A 22,487-nucleotide genomic window follows, 5' to 3' on the forward strand; every position below is an offset into this window, starting at 1 on the left:
TCTGGCGGGAACCGTAGGCAAAAGTGCCTTTCGTCAGGCGCCCGAAAACTGGCAACTCCTTCCGCCAGTTGTCCCTGTTCAGGCGTCGCCAGTAGAAAGGAGACTTCAAACTTACTGGAGGAATTGCCAGCTGCTCCAGGATCAGTTAGTCACCTGATTCTCCACCATGGGTTACGCCTGCAGTTTCGTGCTGTTCTCGCTATCATTCTCTCGATGTTCCAGCTATTCAAGACAATATTGACATTCTGATCGCTAAGAATGAGGTGGATCTCCTGGATGCCAACCCCTTCCAAGCACGGTTTTATTCACTCTTTGGATTACCTCGGACATCGCATTGCACATCGACCTCAAATCGCTGAAGTTTTTGTAGGATACCAAAAGCTGTTATCCAGAAACTGATATTGTCCATGAGAAGGCGTTCAGCACGGTCATACCCGGTATTAACATTGTCTTTGGACCCCTGTGAGCTCCATTTCCTCTATATGCAGGAAGATTTGAACTGCAGCTGTACAAGACAAATATAGAGCAAATCCTGGTAGCTAGAATCAGATAAGTCTTTGGAAGGGACCTGACACATGTCGTAACGGCTCAGCCTGGCTGCATAACTGGACCCTACGATCCAACCCACAAAGCAGTGTGATGTAAGTATGTAAGTTTTGAATGCAGCTGTTGTCCACTGTCCCAACTGCTGGATCTACTGTGGTGGGATACCCTGTACGGCAGCCATTGTCGCCACTCAAATATGGAAGGAATGTGAAGAATAAAGATTGGCATTCATATTGTCTTTTGTTACAGTTAAGGTGTTTTTCAGCACTGTCCGAAACTGAAATTTTGTTAAAGAGGAAGAGTGTTGTGTGCATGTATAAATATCCTCTTGCTGCTGGCTGTACTGTTGAGAAAGATTTGACTGGGCATAGTATGGACTGAGGAGTGGCCTGGATAGAGATGGGAGTGCTGCGGTCTTGCACATCTGTCTTCAATGTTCTTAAGATTACATCAATGTAAGATAGATCATTGGCAAAGGACAGATAACATAAATGCCCTCTGCATTGTGTCCTTTGCTCAGTCCACCACAACTCTGCTTACCATGCAAAAGAACGTTGACAGGTATGCTGAAGAGAAAGTAAAACTTCATATGAATTGTTACATACCGTGGGGAGGAACCATGTGATGTGCAGTAATAATTCCACTGTGATAGGTTGTCTTGCGTCAGTATGCTGAGAGAGCCTAGACATCCTGGCAATGGCCTTCTGCACTAGAAAATGAAAATGGTTAAACATGCTCTGCATAGAATTTAGCCGTTGCACTGATGCCAAGGCTGAGACATAGGAGTGTGCTGTACTTGTACCTGACAAGAAGAGGTGTGTTATGAAATGGAGTGTGATGTAAAGGTACTGGCCAGACGTCAGACCGGGAGTATGCCACCCGGAATCGCTGTAGTAATTTAATTGCTGAATCATAGGTCCTTGATCTATTAGGGACCACTGAACTGGTCTAATTTGCCTACTTCTGCGGTTGCCAGCTCATCCGCTGGAGGTGCTGCTGCTCCAAACCAGGACCACTGAAATCTCAAAGAGCCTCTACAATTATGGTTGCCCAGGTGGAGATATAATGAGCTTTGAAATGGATGTTGTTTTGTAAACATTTGTCTGAGAAGTTTCATGACCTGTTGACCCTTGGCGGTGTGTTTATGGTTGTCACAGAATTGTAGTACACTTTTGTTGGCTAGGCTGCAATAATGTAGCTTCAATAATGTAATGTCTTTGACCCACCCCAGCTGTATCCATTGTTCTGGACAACTGGCACTAGTCCAGTGTCCCTGAAAGTATGCTTCAAAACCCTGGCTGTCCGCTGTGCTTATATAGAGTTGAAGGTGTGGGCTGCTGACCCACTCCTGTTCCAGGAATAACATTGTGCCGTTGGGATTGATAAGGAATTGCATCCAGAAGTTGAGGTTGTCCTGCATGCCTGCTGATGTGCATATTTTATGATGAGGCTTACATCTATGAGGTGATTTGATATCGAAAATGAATATATGCCACGCCCTTACCAAGCTTTTGTATCATGAAGCCTGCTTGATTGAAACTAGTGTACTGCACTGGCCCATTGATTGTGCCCCATGACCAGGAACAGTCTCCATTTTTTGGTGAAACTGTATGTTATATTGTGGCCAGCTGTTGCTACCAAAGCAGACACTAACAACCCAGATTGTTTCAACATAGGTGAGCAGCTCCTGCATTTTGTTGACGTTTGTGTTTCGCTCTATGGCAATGCTGATGTAGGTAAAACCCAATATTGAGAGGCTTGGTTGGATGCTGTCTGGGTTTGAAGGTTACCTGGCCTGATGCATCCAGTTCCATGGTAAAGTTGAATCCTTCCTGTGATGGCTGGCTATCCAACCGTAAAAAAAAAGAGAGTTTTTATGTCTATAAGGTCATCACGGTGTATTTTTCCCCTTATCGCTTGTTTGACATGAAAACCAATGCTTTCAGTGTTGACATTTAACTGATGATTCATGGCTAGCTGGGTCACGGCATTTATCATTTGCTGACTAGAATTTTGATAATCTGGGTTGGTTTGGTGAGTCTGTGGCATTGTGACCAGGTTTTGGTGCCCTTGACTTACTTCTTACATACTTACTTTGGAGATTTAACGTGCGCTTTCCGACTGATGCGTATTTCTCACACGGGCCGGGCCAGGCCATTTAATGTGTTTCCGAAAGGGGCGAAAGTGGTGTGTGCAACCCTAAGAGGGGGCTTTAGGGGTTGCTGAGATAGAATTTGGGAATTTTGAGATTTGGAATAGATGCCGATGGGGTTGGGGAGGAGAACTAAGGGGGCCGGGTATGGTGTTTATGTGATTTTGATTTGTTAGATTATTGTGTTTTTAGATGCGTTTTATAAGTTCCGTTTTGATTAAGAATACACCTAAGGCCTTGGAGTTTTCTAGTTTATTTTGTGGGTTTAGTATTGCTTCTAGAGTGAGAGTCTTCTTTAGATTGAGGGTTGTTTGTAATGCGGTTCGTTGTGTTAGGTAGTGTGTGCAGTGGATGAGTGCGTGTTCTGGGGTTTCTAGTGGTTTGCAGTGTGGGCAGTTACCTGTAGTGTGTTTTTTTATTTTTTTTAGGTGATTATTTAGGTTGGTGTGTCCTGTTTGGAGTTTAGTGATTACTCTGTCGATTTTTTTTGATGGATGGAGAATTTTTGGTTTTGTTAGTGGTTTGCTGAGTACTTTATTGATTTGGACTATTTGAGTTTAGATATAGGTTATGCCATTTTTTGGTGATTTTTTGCTTGTTTACACTTTTAAGGTTATTTATTTGCCTGCCTTAGTTAGGTCGTTGGAGCTTTTAAGTATTTGATTTATTACTTTAGGTCGTTTTTTGGTATTTTTGGTTTGGAGGGCTTCCAGTCCACTTAGGGAGTCGGTAAGTATTAGGATTTTTTTGTGGTTTTTGGATTCTTGATTATGGAGGGCTGAGGCCAAGACCATTAGTTCTGCCGTGAATATTGATTGGTTGTTTGGGAGTCGGAAGGATTGTGTGGTTTTAGTTGGTTTTGTGGTATGGACTCCGAAACCTGTGTGTTTGTAAATGTGACACCAATTTGGCCAATTTTCGTGTATGTATGCTAGTGTGGTGGTGTTAGCTATGTTTGGGTCTGTTTGTTTGTTTATTTATTTGGCTAGCTAGTGTTGTGTCTATTTTGGGTATTTTAAGTTTAGGGGTGAAGATATTTGATTGTTTGCAGTTTTGTTTAAGATTTTTAATTTGGTGTTCATTTAGGTAGTTTGTTATTCTTTGGGATATTGGGGTAAGTAAGGGGTGTTTACGAGCTAGAGCTTGGTTTTGGGGCTGATGTTTTGGTTTATTAAGTTTTGGATGAGAGGGTTTGATTGGGACGCGGCCCAGAAATTTAAGCTTAGCTGTTCCCTGCGTAGACTTAGTGGCATTTCTCCTGTAAAGGCCTGAAGTGAGGTGTAGGAGATGCCATGTTGGGTGCTTGTAATTAGTTTGAGAGCCTGATATTGTATTGAGTCAAGTTTTCTAGATAGAGAGTTGTTTAGGGTGTTGTATATGGCGCAGACGTAGTCTAGTTTTGATCTAATTCATGATATGTAGAGAGAGAGGAGGGTATCTTTGGAGGCTCCCCAGTTAGAGCCAGTTAGGCATCTTAGGGTGGTTAGGTCTTTACTTCATTTAGTTGTTAGGTTTTGGATGTGAGCATCCCAGGTGAGATGTTCATCGAAAAAAAGTCCTAAGAATTTGGTTTGTTTTTGAAATTTGATTGTTTGGTTGTTTAGCTTGAGGATTGGGGAGGCAGGTTTCATGTTTTTATGTTTGAATACTATTCCTGTTGTTTTTTCTGAGTTAAGGGAGAGCCCGATTTGTCAGCCCATTGTTGTTTTTTATTAAGAGATTTTTGGAGTAGATTTTGGGCCATTTTAATGCTTTTAGTGCGGATCCAGAGGGCTCCATCATCCGCGAATTTTGATGTGTTTACTTTAGGGGATAGGCCCTCGAATAGATCGTTTATCATTATATTGAAGAGGATGGGGCTGAGGATGCTGCCCTGGGGAGTGCTATTTCCTAGGGGACATTGGTCCGATAGAGTTTGGTCTATACCCACTGTTATTTTACGATTGTTTTGGAAGTCCTGAATGTAGTTTATTATCTGACCTTTGAGTATTTTTTTCAGTTTTTGTATTAGCCCATCACGCCATACCATGTTGAAAGCTTTAGAGAAGTCTAAGAAGATGCCTGTGGTATATTGTTTATTTAGTTGTCCTGTTTTAATGCACAGATAACCACGAGTCAGGCGAGGTTATCTAGGGTTGAGCGGCCAGGAGTGAAACTGCTTTGATCTGATGTTATTTTGGGTTAGGTAATGTTGTAATGTTTGAAGTTAGGGATATTGGTCTATATGAGTTAGCTTGATTAGCTGGTTTATTAGGTTTAGCGATTGGTATGACTAGGGCCTGTTTCCAGGGAGTAGGAACCTGTCCGTTTAGGTAGATGAGATTGTATAGTTTGAGTAGTGCCTTGAGTAGTTTTAGGGGGAGTTTTTTAATTATTTGGTAAGAAGTTAGGTCTAATCCTGGGGCTGTGCCCTTTTTCCTGTTTTGGATTACGTAGAGGAGCTCCTCAGTTGTGTAGGGTTGGTTTATTTCTAGATTGTTATTGTTTGGTTCTTTTGTGGGTTTGTTTTCTGTTTTAAGTTGTTTGTTTATCTTGGAATTTTTGGCTGAAGTTGGTGTTACTGCTAACGGCCAAAAAGTGGTTTCCAGTGCCCTTGACTAATTAGTAGAGCATTTATAATTTGCTGATTAAAATTTTGATAAGCTGGATTGAGTTGTGTTGAGATGGTGTGGCGATAGTGTTTGGTTAACCTGTGAAATTAGCATTGCAGGCATTATATGGACATGGTGGGCATTTTGGTTGAATGGGTATGTACCTTGGCTGCTGTTTGCCACTGCTATGGGGATGACAAATGCTGGGTGTCCCTGCGACTGCAAGGGATGTCCCAGTGCCTTTGTCGTGGGGTGATCTTCAGACTGTGCTGGTGTCGGGTGAGGAACCACAGTCGGGGGATGGCACCACTCCTGCCTGTCTCCCTCACCCTGAGCCTGGCCGCCTTGGCCCTACCGCCAATGAACTTGTGGTTTATTGCTGCCCTGTGCTTAAGAGGCATTGTCTGGGATTATGTGCACGAGTCGGTGCCGTAAAGTGTAATAGAAAGAATTTGAAATGGCAGACTGAAAAGGAATAGATTGCCAATTTTTGACACATTAATAAATAATGCTCGAGTGATATAGCAAAACATAGCAATAGAAATTGAGCAGTGTTGATAAAAGAATGCTGAAAGTGATAAGGAAAGTGAGCACATTTAGTGACTTACTGCTAAATGTTAATATGGTCAATATTATTTTCATTCATAAATAAAATCTCATTAAACCACAAGCATCTCTGATCTCTGATCTCTTCTATTCTTCTTATTTATCAGTTTTAAACCAGCTGATCATTTGCTGATTGCTTATACAAACATAGTAGTAATTCAGTTGGTGTTGAACATAGAAATGTATTCCTGAGGTAGTCCAAAAGCTATGTCAACAGGAGTGGATTGTACAAGGATGAGGTCAACTCTTTATTATCTCGACTGACTGAAAGTCAAGTCAGCTTGTGCCACAGTCTGGGTTTTTTCTGTCATCCTTTGTGAACATTTTCTCCTCAGAAACCACTGGCCCAGTGATGCAAAGATGTGCTTGTTTCCACTAATTTGGTACATAGTTTGGTATAGTTAGCAGTGAAGCTCAATATATATATTCTGTTCTTTGAGATGATATAAATTTTAAACTTAATTTGACCTCTGCACTTTGACCATAATGAAAGCTGAAACTTCTTATGTCCTTTATGCAGCTATTACTGTTCAAAATAGGAATGCAATTTGGTACGTGTGTAGTTAGTAGTGGGCCGCAACATGTGTTCCATTTTGGGTGATATTTTTACTTTTGACCTTGTTTTACTACGCTCTTAACCTCTCTCAAAGTCATATTGGCTCTGTAAACTTCTCCTCTAAAACTGACAGACAGAAGAATCTGAACTTAAGCATGTTTCAACTTATGATGGAATCATATTCGGTTTGAATAATTGCATGTGTCTCTGTCTGTGTCTTAACATCATTTCTTTTACATTTTAGTGTTATAATTAGGACCGTTTTTATCGGAGCTAACATAATTGTACATGACCTAGTCATAGAGATCCCATGTATTCTGTACACAAATCATTTTGGCTGTTTCTTCACAGGGTCAAGCCTTGGTAAATGGCTTCAATTTGGGACGCTACTGGCCAGTTGCCGGGCCGCAGGTTACACTGTACGTCCCAAAACCTGAACTGGTTGCGCCCCCAGGAACAAACACCCTTGTGATGCTGGAACTAGAAAGTACAGAATGTCAGTCAAGGAGCAGCTGCACCATCCAGTTTGTAGACACGCCGTTTATCAACGAGACACCAAAAGGATCGACTTTGTCATTACGTGTAGTTGGGGAAAATTTTGATTGGCACAAATTCCACTGATTCAACATTTTGTTTGTTAAGGGACAGTATGTCAATGGTTCTGGGTGTATATAAATCATACATGAAATAGTTGTCATGTGTGACTTCACATTAGTTTACGAAATGATTCAATTCTCAAACCAAAACAACAAGAGCAAAGCCTAAAAATGCCTAAAAATGCAAGCGCTATGCAGAGGACACTGACTTCAGTCATCTTGTTTTTAGAGGGAAATTGAAGAGAAAGCCTGTGTATATTTTCTTGTGAATGTGTTGCCAAATACTGATTGCCCGTTTCATTAGATTACAAGCCAATGTTTATCAAAGACTAAACTACGATGTAATTGCCTCAATCATACTCATTCAATCACCGTCCCAACCAGAGTTCCTTGCGGCAATCCTTGTACCTCTGTCAAACCATCACACTTAGACAGTCCATTCATGTGTTTTCCATCTGTTTCAATTTGGACGAGTCTTCACATTTGGATAAACTTGAATTGAAATGTTTAAGTTTCAATGAGAGAATATCCTTAAATGTGATAACAACTATCACAGTTGTACTAGTATATCTATATAATAATGAAAGACAATATTTACAGCGCACCGAAAGGCTTGCATTAGGCCTGTCAGTTCTTATTTCAGAATAAGTGTGGTTGTTTACAAACAAGAGAAAAGTTAAGTCACATGATTAACCTAACACCGCAGTGTATTCACTGGGGCAGAAATGTCTTGGGCTCACATTTGGGTAAAACTACACTGACCCGTGGCTCTTTCATTTGAAAATTACCCACCCTTGATTTTCATTAACATTTTGCCAACCAATCAAACGTTGACTTAAGGGAATTGGAAAGAGTAAGGGATTACCTAGAAATCAAAGTTACGACCTGTTTGAACTGACATGAGGACATCCTATCCATCAAAACAATTTTTGAGGGCTTTCTTTTTCATGCCAGTCAGTTTTTCAATATTGAATTTCTCCCAAATTCGTCATTATCAACATGACTGGCCAACCCAACATTGAGACTTGTGTGTAACTCTCATTCTGATTGGTACGTTTGACCTGGTAGTGTAGAAAATCAAATGGCAAATGGAGATCAAGGGCGGGTATATGAGATGTGAGAATCAGGGGAGAGATTACAGGGTTAGTATAGGAGATAACGTAAATCTTGAAATGAACGTGATCATGAATTAAATGCAAAAAATGCGAGTGGTCTTTGCTCACATTATTAAACATCGCATTTATATCAACAATAAGACACACTGAAAACAAACAACTATGCGTATTCCACATCACTGTTTATTGAGCAGCACTTGTAACAAGTATATAAACAAGGTCATTCAAACGCTATTTACATCCTGTGAATTGCCACAGCCTGGGTCAAGACAACAGTTCTTCTTACTTATGTCATCACTGATCACACCTGCAAGTTCAGACAGGCGCCACACACGCAACACGGTGTCTTTGTTCTTTGCAACTGCGTCAAAGGCCATTACGAGCCAGCGCGCATGGATAGGCTTCATTACACCAGGCATCACACTAATTTTAAGATCGACAGCCCTTGTTTGTCACCCGCCTTCAAGTTTGTTGACACTTTCGCCGCATTTTCTTCCTTTGAACTTCCTTAATACCAGTCAACAGAATAAACACAAAAAGTATCTGTTTATTCTTAGGAAAACACTATGTATTGTTTTAGCGGAAGCACTATACTCAGCGCTCATATGCGGTGCCGTTTGGTGTGTGATTGGATTAATGTAAGGTTGGATTAAGGTGAGGATTCTCCTGTAAACCTGACAGAAGACATTTTATTTATACATGTATATAAATCGACTGATGCTTGAGAGGAGGGATCACCCCAATATCCCAAAGAATAACAAACCACCTCAATGAACACCAAACTCAAAATCTTAAATAAAACTGGAAAAAATCTAATATCTTCACCCCTTAACTCAAAATACCCAAAATAGACACAACGCTAGCTAACCAAATGAATAAACAAACCGACCCAAACATAGCTAAAACCACCACACTTGCATACATACACGAAAATTGGCCAAATTGGTGTCACATATACACTGACGGATCTTCAGACCCGATCTCCAACCACACAGGCTTCGGAGTCATTACCACACAACCAGTTATATCCACACAATCTTACCGACTCCCAAACAACCAATCTATATTCATGGCCGAACTTATGGGCATGGCCTCAGCCCTGCATAACCAACAATCTAAAAACAACAATAAAATCCTAATTCTCACCGACTCCCTTAGTGGACTACAAGCCCTTCAAAACAAAGATACAAAAAAACGACCTAAATTAATAAACCAAATACTTAAAAGCTCCAACGACCTAACAAAAGCAGGAAAACAAATAACCTTCTTGTGGATCCCCGCCCACTTAGGAATTTATGGCAACGAAAGCGCGGATAAAGCAGCTAAATTATCTCTCAAAATACCAGAAATAAGCCTAAACCTACCCATCTCAAAATCAGAAAGTTAAAAGTGTAAACAAACAAAAAATAACCCCAAAATGGCATAATCAATATCAAAACTCAAATAGCCAAATCAAAAAAGTGCTCAGAAAAACCACTAGCCAAACCTAAAATCCTACACCCCTCTAAAAAAATTGACAGATTAATTACAAAACTCCAAACAGAACCTAAATAACCACCTAAAAAAACTTAAAAGACACACCACAGGCAACTGCCCCCACTGCAAACAACCCGAAACCACAAAACACGCACTCATCCACTGCACCCACTACCAAACACACAGAACCACACTACAAACCACCCTCAATCTAAATAAGGTTTCTACTCTAGATAAAATACTAAACCCTCAAAATAAACTAGAAAACTTCAAGGCCCTAGGCGTATTCCTAATCAAAACAGATCTAATTAAGCGCATCTAAAAACTCATTAATCTACCAATCCAAAATCCAATAAACACCCACCTTAGTTCCCTCCTCCACCACCTTGGCATTTATTCCAAATTTAAAAATTCCAAAAATTCAATATAATTAAGCAACCCCTAAAAGCCCCCTCTTGGGTTGCACACACCACTTTCACCCTTTTCGGAATACACTAAATGGCCCAGCCAGGCCCGTGTGCGAAATACGCTACAGTCGGAAAGCGCACGTTAAATCTCCTATATCAGTCTGTCAGTCAGAGAGGAGGAAGGTGTCACATTCATATTGAGTCGCATTTTTGGCTAGGGTCCAGCGGGCGCATTCTTTTGGAGATGCATTAATTTTTATGATTTACAGTATAGAGGATGAACTGAGTCAGCGCTGGGGTTCATGGGTATTGTTTACAAACAATTCTACAGAACTATTGATGTACTGACCCTCTAACATGATGACAGGGGCCTGTGAAAGAGACAGTATTACCCTTACAATGAAATACAGTTTGTTATCATTACACTGACATTGTTTATGATATGCAATAACATTCCACTTACCTGTATTTTAAGGGGGGGTATCAGGGTGTTTTTTACCTTTAGATGTGTGACATTTTCTTCATATTAGTTTTGCAATTCTCTTCACTGAACCAGAGACAATTTTTTTAATTATTATTATTATTATCATGTAACAATGTTCTGGACATATTACTTACAATATATGTTTGTCTTTCAAAACTCATGATATTGATACTATACTGTCACTGTGATATTTCTCTGGATCATGTGCAATGTAGGAACATCAGCATAACATTATGTGTCTATTTGAATCATATGGAAAACTGTTTGCATTTTCTGATGAGTTTGATATTGTTATATATGTGTATATTAATTGACTTAACATATCTCCCACCTCATGTTGTGCAAGTCAGGGACCTTATGTTAGCATCGTAGGTGATGGTATTGTGCCTGCTGTTGTAGCACTGTGGTGATGAGCAGTGCTTGTCCACCAGGGCTAGTCACAAGAACATGTCTGGTGTAGGTTTGGGTATTTATTACCATACTCACTTGCATTACAGATTTGTGTTTCCAAATTGTAGGGTCAAAATAAACATAAAAATTCAAACACATTATTGTACTATAGTCTGGAAGGTAATTTAAGGTACCGACGTTTACTACAATATCTGAAAAACTGTCGGACCTACTCCAGTCAAAGTTGGTATGAGAATATTAAACTGTCATACATAACTGGATATTACATTTAAAGACAATCGGTGCATGAATAAAAAATCTGTCTATTTAGCTATCACTATATTTCATCAACAACCAGACCTGTTCGTCACGGGTGGAACGAGCATTCATTGAAACAACCATCTGCATAAAGCTACCCCTGCGTCACAGGGCCATATGACACAGTTGAACCAATCAACTCAACTCGAAAGGGTGCACGGGAATCAGGCATGTTGAGACGCCCAACGCTAACACCGTTTGTGTGTGCATGATTCCCTGGATAAACTAGTGCTAACCCCAGGCGACATTACTTATGTCATGTCATATATATATAGGCACACTGTTATGATATGATACTGATATCATCTATTGTGTTACCATGATGTAACAAGACAGCAGCTATATTGATTTTGTTTAGATTGAAACGTTGGATATTTAACATTCTTGTGTGTGTTTTGATCCTGTGAATAAAACCCTACATCTCACTGGATAGTCTTAATTTTCTTTTGAACCATGAGTTTTATATGTTGTGTTTAGAACACAAATCTATTGCTGCTCCTCTAAATTTGTTTTGTGTTGGCAGTAGTTTTGCCAGAGATTTTATACATACTACCACAGAGGTGAATGAGAAATATTCATGACTGGAAGTGTGAGTGAGTTGAGTAGTATGCTTGTAATGGGGGTTCTGGACCGCTTCAACTGGAGACAGATTTATATACCTATACTGCCACTACAGATGGAATTTTTTATGCAAAAATGATGATGCGATTCAACGATAGTCATGATTCGTATTAAAAGAAACATCAATAATAATTAATAATGGATAAAATTTACTATAGCCCACGAGGATATTGGAAAGGTATAGGAGCAATAAAAAAATTAGCCACCGCGGCTAAGGTATCTAAAGATGTGGCCAAGGATTGGTTAAAGAAACAAGCGATGTGGCAAATATACTTACCGGCACCGCGTTATATACCGAGAAAGAAGTTTGATATTTTTACAACGAATGAAGTTCATCAGGCTGACCTCTTGTTTCTTCCCCACGATAAGGTAAGATGCAAAACGTATAAATACACTTTAACCGTAGTGGATGTGGCTAGTCGATACAAAGAGGCTGAGCCATTAACTTCGAAAGATTCAACAGAAGTAGCTAATGCACTGAGACGCATATATAAACGCGGACCCCTAAAATGACCTAAGCTATTTCAAGTAGATCCCGGTCGCGAGTTTATGGGATCGGTAACTAAACTGTTAACAAAGCATAATGTCGAAATCAGGCGTGGTGAAAAAGAGGCCCACCGTAGTCAAGCTATCTTCGAAAGATTTAACCGGACATTAGCGGAACGTTTGTTTGGCTATCAGTATGGGATTGAAATAAAATTGGAACGATTGAGATCAACCTAATGGGTGACACGATTATCAGCTGTTGTATCAGCGCTGAATAATGAAGTAACGAGATTAATCGGGAAGAAACCATCCGATGCGATTAAAATGAAATCTGTGACTTCCGAATCTTCAGCACCGAGGAGAGGCAAAGAACAAAAACTTCCTGATGGAGTAAGCGTAAGATATTTATACCACCCCGTTGAACTCGAAGGAGGCCTACGTCACGCAACCGATCCAATTTGGTCCCTTAAGACATACATGTATAACATTAGTCGATTGGTTACGAAAGAAGGAGAGCCTATCCTTTATTATCTTAAAGATGGACCGGGCAGTGCATTTGTACGTGAAGAGTTGCTCATAGTTCTCAAAGATACAGTATTACCGCCCTAAATAACCATAAGCATAGGTAGTTACACCATCATTATCAATCCATCTCTTTGTATCTAAGGGGGATAATGATGTCTTGTTCATTCTTAATCTATATATCCTATGATTGTAACTTCTTAAAGAGTTCATCTCGTGTTTGAACGTTCTACCATTGAATAATGATTCTTTATAATGTTCGTGTTTGATATGCTTTTTTACTACATACTTCTAAACACCCTTAGCTTTTCTTATCTCTCCATTATCGGACTTCCTTATAGAATACATCTTAGGTCTTAATCCGACATACTCCGCTATAGGGGTCCCAGCACATTCATCCTTCATCTTACCTAATACCTTTTTATTTACTACGCTGTGCAGTGGATTATCTTTAGGGTAATCGCTCGTGTCGTACATATCTATTTTTTCTGCCATATCTTTATACACATCCTCAGTTGGTATTTCCATCAACAAAGAATCTGTGTCGGTATATAACACCTCGCATCTATGGCCGTATTGCTTCTTAAGTTCGTTGTAATAAAAGTCATACATTAAGTGTTTTGACAAGTCGAGAATTCTCATACCGACGTACACAGGTCTGTTGAATTGTATATATTACTCTTCTGCATATGCAACGCGGCTAAGTCGTTATCGAATATGTTGCTTCTGTTAAAAGCTGGACTGGCTATAAGTTTCCTGAGTCTTTCTTCCTCATTAGACCTGACTAATTTAACATCAACACGCTTCCTCAGATTTTCCATAGTTTTACCAAAGACTGAGTTATTCATGAGCTTATATAGGTTCTTTTCAAAATTGCTGGTGGCTATCTTTCTTAAATCTGTGTTCAGCCTTATATAGGGCTCCATCCAAGGGCTTTGATCAAACTTTAGAACTCTGTGTATTTTCTACCTAACAATACCTAACAATAGATATAACTGGAGATTTCTGAAGTGAACTATATACTTTGTCTTATCCATCAAGTTTGGTATGAGTTTTTCTACGTTAGCTAACCTTGTATAACCCATCAAGGAGTGTTGATATTCCGTCATCCAATCTTTATTAACCATTAATCTTTCGGGAGCTAGCGGATAACTGTTATCTTCTTTATGTAACAAATTTGGATATTCCAAGTAAACTTGTAGTATGTACCCTTTATTCGCATCAATATTATGGATATCATTCACATCGATATCATCGACCCCCTCAAAACCAACCGTGGGTAAATGTTGACTCATAGCCCATGCATACAAATTGTTGGCGTCGAGATATAATATATGCGTGTGGGGTTTACTCGGATCATCCCACGATAGTCCAGGACTGGAATAGTACCATGCCGAGTCCAAGCCATATTGTTTTAAACATGTCTTTCTAAATATCATGAATATATTGGCGAGTAACAGTACATTGGTTTTTAAGTACAGATCATGATAATCGCCTTAATTCTTACAACCTAATTTATCCCACACTGTCAGAGCGTGTTCATAATCGGCATCGGTTATTTAAGATTCTGTTAAGTTACTATAGAATGATTCAAGAGGTGGTAATTTAGTTTCGTCGAATCTAGACCAATCATCCATATATTCGTAAGCATATACACCTTTTCTCAGCAACAAATGACGAGTTATCTGATCGGTATATTGATTTGTTATCGCAAAGTCATCGGGATTGTTCGCATTAGCTAAATTGTCCAGGGAAGATAACAGAAACTGTACGGAGTCTATGAATCTAAGTCCATTACTTTGCTTTATTCTGACTTTCCCATCCTTGTCCGTATAATGTATAGTTTTAGTCAACGAGAATGATATGTATTTTTCCATATTATTAAGCCACCGTCGGTCTTTGAGATAGCTTGCATAATGAGATGTGAATCGTATCCTCTAAGGTTATGAAACACAACGGGGATGGGTATTGTTTGAGAATTCATTTTTAGTTTCAAGTTACACTCATTATGCGCGGCTCCCCGATTATTACCCATGACGTGGCAATGATCTCTTACGGAATCCCCATTCAGGGGTTTATTACAAACATGACAACTAGTTGACCTCTTATAGGCCCTCCAATTATCCCTGGTCATACACATGAGTTTCTTACGCGATAAATTTTCGCTGATTATTCTCTCTTCATTTTGTAAATATTCTAGGAACTTTCCTGCTGCATCGGGACCTCTATAAATCCCATCATACCTTACAACTATATATCCAAACCTACAAGGAATATGTTCTTGAGTTTTGTATGTAAAACTACTATCTTGATTATTTTCTATATTACCTACGGTACTGGCATTTGATTACAATAATGTTCAAATTTTAATATATTTTCCCCCTCTTTAGGCATATCAATCCTGATAGCATTCTGTCCAACACCTCTGCAGTCTTCTTTATGCGCTTCTAATAGATCGTGTCTGCTGTACCCATGTAGGCATCTTTCACAGAAATATTTCTTTTCCTTATGGGTTGTTTGATCGTATAATAGTCTGCTTAAACGCTTTATCCACGTATAATGATATTTACCATCTTTTTCGATTAGAAATGAATTGATTCTGGGAATATGTTCTGGAGCGGAGCTTATCCTATGTACAACAATTCCTTCAGAAGAATGTCCGATAACATTTATAGCTAAATTATTTTGCTTTTCCACCTTATCAATTTGTGATATTGGTGTAGGTTCGTCTATACCATCGAAGTTGAGCCCATCGTTTTGGGGATAGCTAGAAGGTCTATCCGGATGATTGTCTACGGGGAACAATGCAGATCTTATCATCATTCCTAAACAGTCATCAGATTTATTTTTTAAATTAATTATGGCTTTTTTCTTTTAATACTACGGGGGTAAATCTATATAAGATCCACCTTTGAAGGGCATATAATTTGCTATATCTAAATATAAACTATCAATTTTATCCACACGCCAACCCGAACCTCTATTAGTCCAGCGTTCTAAAGTTTCCAGTATCCTCTGAATTGATGTATCTAATGATGCGTTTATAGTATCAGATTCGGTTATAACTTCTTGATTGCTTCGGAAATATGGTTCGGTATATTCAGTGCTATTGTCTGCGCTACTTTTACTCAATGACATTTTAATCGTCAGCTGTTATTTTATACTATGTAAATCATCTAATTCCTCGTTAATTTTACTAGATATGATGGGCTTAACATCATTAACATCCATGTTTGAATTAATATCCATCTTCCAACCTCTTAGATATTTACCGATGCCGGCGGATGTGGGTACAAATTTTAATTCTTTTTGTTTATCAACATCATCTTGTTGTTTTTTATCAACATCATCGTGTTGTTTGTTATCAACATCATCATTATCTAGTAAAGCGATCAATTCAGCTTTTCTCATTCGAGAATAACCTCTGAGCCCACTGTTTTTTTCTTGAGCAATGAGTCCTCTAACAGTCTGGGGTTTGTTGTATTCCAAACCGAGTAAATTGATCAATTCAGCTTTTCTCATTCGAGAATATCCATGTAGACCACGTTGTTTTGCTAAAGCCTTCAACTCTCTCACAAAAACCTTTGTGGTTTAATGGTATATGCAAAATAAGACATTTGTCTAATTGGTTGTTTTTCATATATCTAAATACGTATTCCTCCCCAACCTATTCCTCTCATTGATGTAATCTCTCTTCCTAGCGTAAATAATCTGGTTCCTGACCCTATCAGCACCGTGTTTCTTACATAAACAATAACGACCTTTGACCCCTATCCCACATACAGAACATGTATAATTTACATTTCCCCGCCTGATGTAATTACAGTGGATACCACAGTAAATACCCACAGAACGTCAGTTGCATTGATTCGGCTTCCCCATGAGTGTAAATCTGCACAGATTCATGGTTATACATCTATCATATCATTTGTCTAAATGCAAATCACATCTCCACTGCTGAGACATGGCTATTTATAGATTAGCAGTCAGAGTGACTCGTCCGCCCGCCCTAACTAGATCATGGTTTATGCGTAGTTATTGTGTAACCTAAAAATAGACACACCAGTCAACCCCAACATGATAAATATGATCTCTTGGTTTTTCTGAGCCTCTGACGGTGTATAAAACTGACTCATTGTTGGTCTCGGCATTGGGTCAAGTTTTTCCCATAAACGAGGAAGTATTCGTGCATGGCAGATTCAACATCCTTAAACGTTGGAATTGAATGTCCTTGCTTACGCAGTTGTTCATGAATAAAATCTAATCTCTCTATTCTGCATCTGGTCCATTGTGACTGTGCTGCTTAGAGTTGTTCTAATGCTTTATTATGTCGTTTACACTCCTCTTCAACTTCTTTAGCGTTTGATTTCCTCAAAGTAGAAAATAAATAATTACTCCCCGAAAAAGCTAGAGCATTAACAATAGCTCCACCGACCATCATCGCAATTGTTGCCATAGTTATATGAATATAATATATTCAAATGTTTAATTACTTCATTATATCTTCCAGGATAAGCCCTTGTTTGATGAGCATATCTTTTGTTGCTATAGCCAATCCAATATCGTGAATCGTCATACCGATATCATAACCATTAAAATCTAGCTTGGGTGGTGTGGCTTTAGTAATCATTTTAGCTATACGGGCATAGCCAATGGCCAAGCCGGTGACCACCGCTGAATGATACGTTGCGTTTCCCAACATTTTATCGTCTGTAACTGAAATAGTCAGGCTTCTTATAGCATTATATGAGGGCTAATCTCTAATTGAACTTCTTGTTGTGACATCGGGGGTGACGTTTTCTCTTCTCCGATCTTAGAAAACATCCATACAGCCGCTATAGCAACAACTCCTACTAGTGCCCAAGTTTTAATCGGACGACTATTTGAATTATGCATTAGTTTCGCTTTCCGCGCCAGCCTGCCCTTTCTACTAGCTGGGGTTCTTCCTTGTCACTGTGGCTTCCTCATTCACTCGTTGTGCAATCGGGGATATTTCCTTGTTCACAATCTGTTGTGATTATGTTTCCACAATCTGTTGTGGTGTCACTTGAGTCTCCATTATTATTAAGTGGGCACTTATGTTTAAATTGACAATACCTAGCCTTTATTAAAGCTGTGGTGAGTGGAGCTAAGAACATCCCGTATCTATAATAAAACACACAGCTCACTGCGCTTATAGCATGTTCGATGAATGGGTCTTTCTTGAGAGTTACATGCGATGTTCTGCTGGGATAGGAAGAAACGTACTAGCTACGACTGTGTATAGCTGTAATATAGCCGACCCTATCGTTTTAGTCATGGTAGCTCCCAGTCTAAACTCATAACGCGCATACAGTGTTTTAATTTCTTCGTCGGTCATGTTATCAATTTTTTCGATAGTATAACTTTCCCTCAAATATTGGGAACATTTTCCACCGGCTACCAAAGCCGCGAGTCTTTCTCTATGTTTATCTAAAGATTTATCTGTCATAGGTTCTGGCTCATCTTTGAGCATTTATTCGATGAGTTCGTCCATTATGTAATACCTAAGGAGATATTTAAGACTAACATAATATAATATGGCATATCCAATACAGCCCGTAATAATAAACTGTTGCGAAAGAATGATGATTTCAAGCCACATTATGTCATAATAACCGCTAATGTTCAATTTATCGTATTTTTACTATATTTGCTATCTTTTTGCTATATTTGCTATAATTTTGCCATCTTTTTGCTACATTTTGCTATAATTTTGCCATATTTTGCTATAATTTTGCCACATTTTGCTATAATTTTTCCATATTTTTGCTATAATTTTGCTACATTTTGCTAAGCAATTGCATAAACAGCTGGTTGATCGGTTTTTAATACGAATTTACAGTGCTTCGTTGCTGCTAACAGTTTTCTGACTTTATCTTGTTCGAGCTTGGTATAAATAACATCATTTTTCGCGTAAAACATTCCTCGAATGAATCTCAGTCTTTGCAATGAAACAGGGCTACCCATTTGGTCTGCTCTCTGAGATCTTTCAGGACAGAGTTGTATTTTTGAGTAAGTACCCAAACGCTATGCTGAGTCTACCGTCCGGAGAATGCTAAATATGAAAGCATATCATTCTTTTTGGTGAGTTCTTTACTCGCACTGCAATCGTCTATTATGAAAAGGGTTTATTCTCCTTTGTATTTTCGTGACATACTCGTAAACAGTCTTGTAAACGATCGCCCGGATCAACTCTGTTTACCTCATCATCATTCATTACCTAATCTCTCGATAGGTATGTTTTATTAACGCTTATAGTCGGGCACAGATTAATAATATGATCGAAAACATCCCGATAATGACTTTCTAAAATATCTAGAATAAAAGCTGTTTTTCCACAACCCGTTTGGCCGCAGATGATAGCGCAGTGCAGTTCTTTAGGTAAAAGATTATTAATAGATTGCCTGCACGAATCTTCCATTCTGAATATTAAGTTGTGCATCCATAATCACATACAAATACATGTTTATTTTACCATTGGATTCCTGGAGCTTCGTTTTCTGTATAGTGACACCCTAGCTGGCATTTTCTCTTTTCCTCCCCCAGCCGTGTAGTTGGTCATCGTCCGTCTTTCACATGTCGAGCCATAGCGCGTACTTCGTGGTGAGGTATTCACCCATCGATACACCCCCGAGAGACAGATCTTTCACGACCGCGTTAACTTCTGGGCTTCGTTTTATAGAAGGGAGTTTTTTAATCTCATCCCACTGTTCATACGCTATCATTCCTTGACTTTATAGTTGATTAGGAATGCCCTCGATAGTCAATTCTACTTTTGTAATCTGGGGATTGTAGAACTTCTCGGTATTTCTTTTAAATGCATCGGGGTGGCCCAGTCATCTAAGGCGCCGCGATTCGCTGTGCAGAGTTGCGTCCCTTGGGCACGCCAGAAACCTATGATTGTGGGTTCGAATCCCGGTTCGCCCCATTTATGTTTCTAGGTTTGTCAGCACCATACCCGTGCTTGTGGGTTTCACCGAAGTGGTAAACGTCTGAGACCTTCATCACTTCAGGCTTTCCTCCCACAGTAAGCGGACACGCCGTGATATAACTGGAATATTGTTAAAAGCGGCGTGAAACCCAACTCACTCACTCACTTTTAAATGCATCGCAGGGGTCCTCATACAACATTAAAATACCTTTCAACGATCTCATCTCGTGGGGACGTTTAGATTGATATTCCACGTCGTATCTTTTTTGTTCCTCGTGATCTTTCGGTGTCGAAGCACACGATCGTACAAAATGGCTAAGCTTCCTGTATACTGGTTACGAATTTGTCTATCATACTCCAGTGAGATATTGTCAATGGAATTGATAGCCAAAGTGACTTTGATTACTCCACCGTAGTCATTAAAAGTGAGTTCGTATTCTAACCTATCGCCTAGGGATTCTTGATAAAAGGGCATGTGGGAATCTAGTAATTCAAAGTCTAGCGGAATATAGAATTGGTTACCTAATGCGCCGGCAACAGCGAGATCTTTTATGACGGTATTATCACCATTTTCAGCACCCACACGCAGTCTCAATGTGTTCCGATTACAAATACCTTGGTACTGTAAGTTTTCGCGCTCTTTATCCGTTCTCCAGAGATCCATGTAACAATAGTATACATCGCTATCGTCGATACTCAAAACCTCATTACCGCTAATTTTAATCGTGATTTTCTCAACGATAGCATGACCTATGTTCTGAAGAGGCTCCCTGTTTACGTTGGTAGATGTCAAACTAATCGTAAATGCTAGTCGGACAGTTCCCGGAACTAACACATGGTGTGCGCTGAGATTAGGAAAGCGAACCAGAAGCGTTTGATTCTGATCGATGGTACTCGGGTTATTAGTTATAGTTACAGCCCCTCGAATTCCTTTGACCCCTAATGGATCTCGAAGTCTACGTTGTGGGTTTAACTTGCGTCTGTATTGCGAAGACATTGTTATATTGAAATTATGTAACCTTATGTTTAATATAAAAAATGGATGATTTTCATCTAGATGATTTTGATAACCGTAGTACAATCGAAGAGGGTCCTGATGAAATCAGCTTTGGTGGCATGAATCTTAACGATGAACTTTGCAATCAACCGTTAATGATTATTACAATACCTTTAAAGATACCCCAATTGGTCGTGACTATTCAAAGTTTGAATTAGATGGTAAAGGAATATTGCGACTGAGTGGCTCCCCGGATATTGATCTTATGAATTCTCGTAAACGTAAGCCCCTAGCTTTGTCTACGATAGCCGCTAAACACGGCATCAGCACTGTTCGTGATGAATTAGGTTTTGTAGACTACTCATGACAAGAAAAACTTTCCGAGAAGACTACTAAGGTTCTTCAGACTGTGCGTGATGAACTCGGTACCATAGATAATTTGGAAGAAAGCTCGAAGCTAGCCTCGGACGGACTCGGAGAAATCTTGGATACCTACTACGATAATTCCACGATCACAGAGTTCAGTATTAGGGAATTACGAGGTCTTGACAAGGCAATGCAAACAATGCCGGGAGAACTCATCAATAATATAGCCAAGCTATCCAAACTCGACAAGCATATAGCTTATGAGAAAACAAAACTTGAACAGGCAGGTGATGAGTTCAGTAGACGTCGCGTTTCAGAAAGATTAGGTAACTTAGAAGAAGAAAGATCGGCCCGCCTTGAAGCTGCTTCCAGTAATAGAAGGGCACTTCGGTCACAAATCAGTCAAATTCGAGAAACTATCAATCAAGTCCACAACGATGATACCACACTGGCCGATAAAATGAAAACATTGTTCAGAGAAGAGGGGATAACCATTACCAGTATTTTAACCGCATTGGGATTTATTATATCGACTTTGACTCTCGCGTTAACCGGTGGTACAGGTGGTGGTACACCGCCTAGTGATAGGGGTGGTATAAAAGAGTGGATAAAAAAGCACTTAAAAGCATTAGGTTCAGCACTGGGAAAGCTCGCTGGGAAAGCCGCGTCTGCACTTCCTGGTATAATAGGGAGTATAGTTTCCTGGCTCTTGAATTTGTTATCAAAGACCACCACTTGGCTTAGTCAAAACTTGTGGGCACTGATCGTAGCAATTGCAGGGCTGTTGTACGTATCGGCTAAGAACTATTTATCCAAATCATGAGTAAACCAGCCGCGACTCCACCTACTATAAGCGCTGTTTTTTCATCGATATGTTGTGATTTTTAGCCGCAGTATGTGGTGGCACTTGTGATTGTGCGTTAGTAGATGGTTGAGCGTTAGTTGATAACTGTGGCTTGACTATTCCCGTTTCACCTGTGTTTGTTTGCGTTATTAATTCGGTATTAATATCTGAATTTATACCTGTTTTTTGTTGATTGGTAGCAATAACACTTTTATTATTGTAGCCTATCACTTGACCGATCTTAAGTTCCATATTACTCGGAGACATGTATAGTCCCGGCGCATAAATGTAGTCTACCTTGAATGGAGCGTACTGTAATACATCTTGGTAATGCTTTATAGAAGATGGTATGTCAACTGGTGAATTAATAGCATCCTCAACATTTGCGACAAACTGTTTTGGTGCTTCGAGTGCCGTCCCAGAATCAATAATGGACATTCGTGTTTGTGATTGTGCACCAAG

At 39.5% G+C, this 22,487-nt stretch overlaps 1 protein-coding gene across 1 annotated transcript in view; it reads left to right on the plus strand.

Moving 5' to 3' along the window:
• LOC139470374 (beta-galactosidase-like) overlaps positions 1-11,662 on the plus strand; it is a 54,881-nt gene extending 43,219 nt beyond the window's left edge. The window contains exon 17 of the mRNA XM_071252783.1: positions 6,803-11,662. Coding sequence (XP_071108884.1) covers positions 6,803-7,072 — 270 coding nt within the window. The 3' untranslated portion in view covers positions 7,073-11,662. The remainder of the gene's footprint in view (positions 1-6,802) is intronic.
• The last annotated feature ends 10,825 nt before the right edge of the window (positions 11,663-22,487 follow it).

This window comes from Haliotis cracherodii, unplaced genomic scaffold (genome assembly GCF_022045235.1).
Source record: "Haliotis cracherodii isolate W230 unplaced genomic scaffold, xgHalCrac1.p SCAF_20, whole genome shotgun sequence".
Classification (NCBI taxonomy): domain Eukaryota; kingdom Metazoa; phylum Mollusca; class Gastropoda; order Lepetellida; family Haliotidae; genus Haliotis; species Haliotis cracherodii.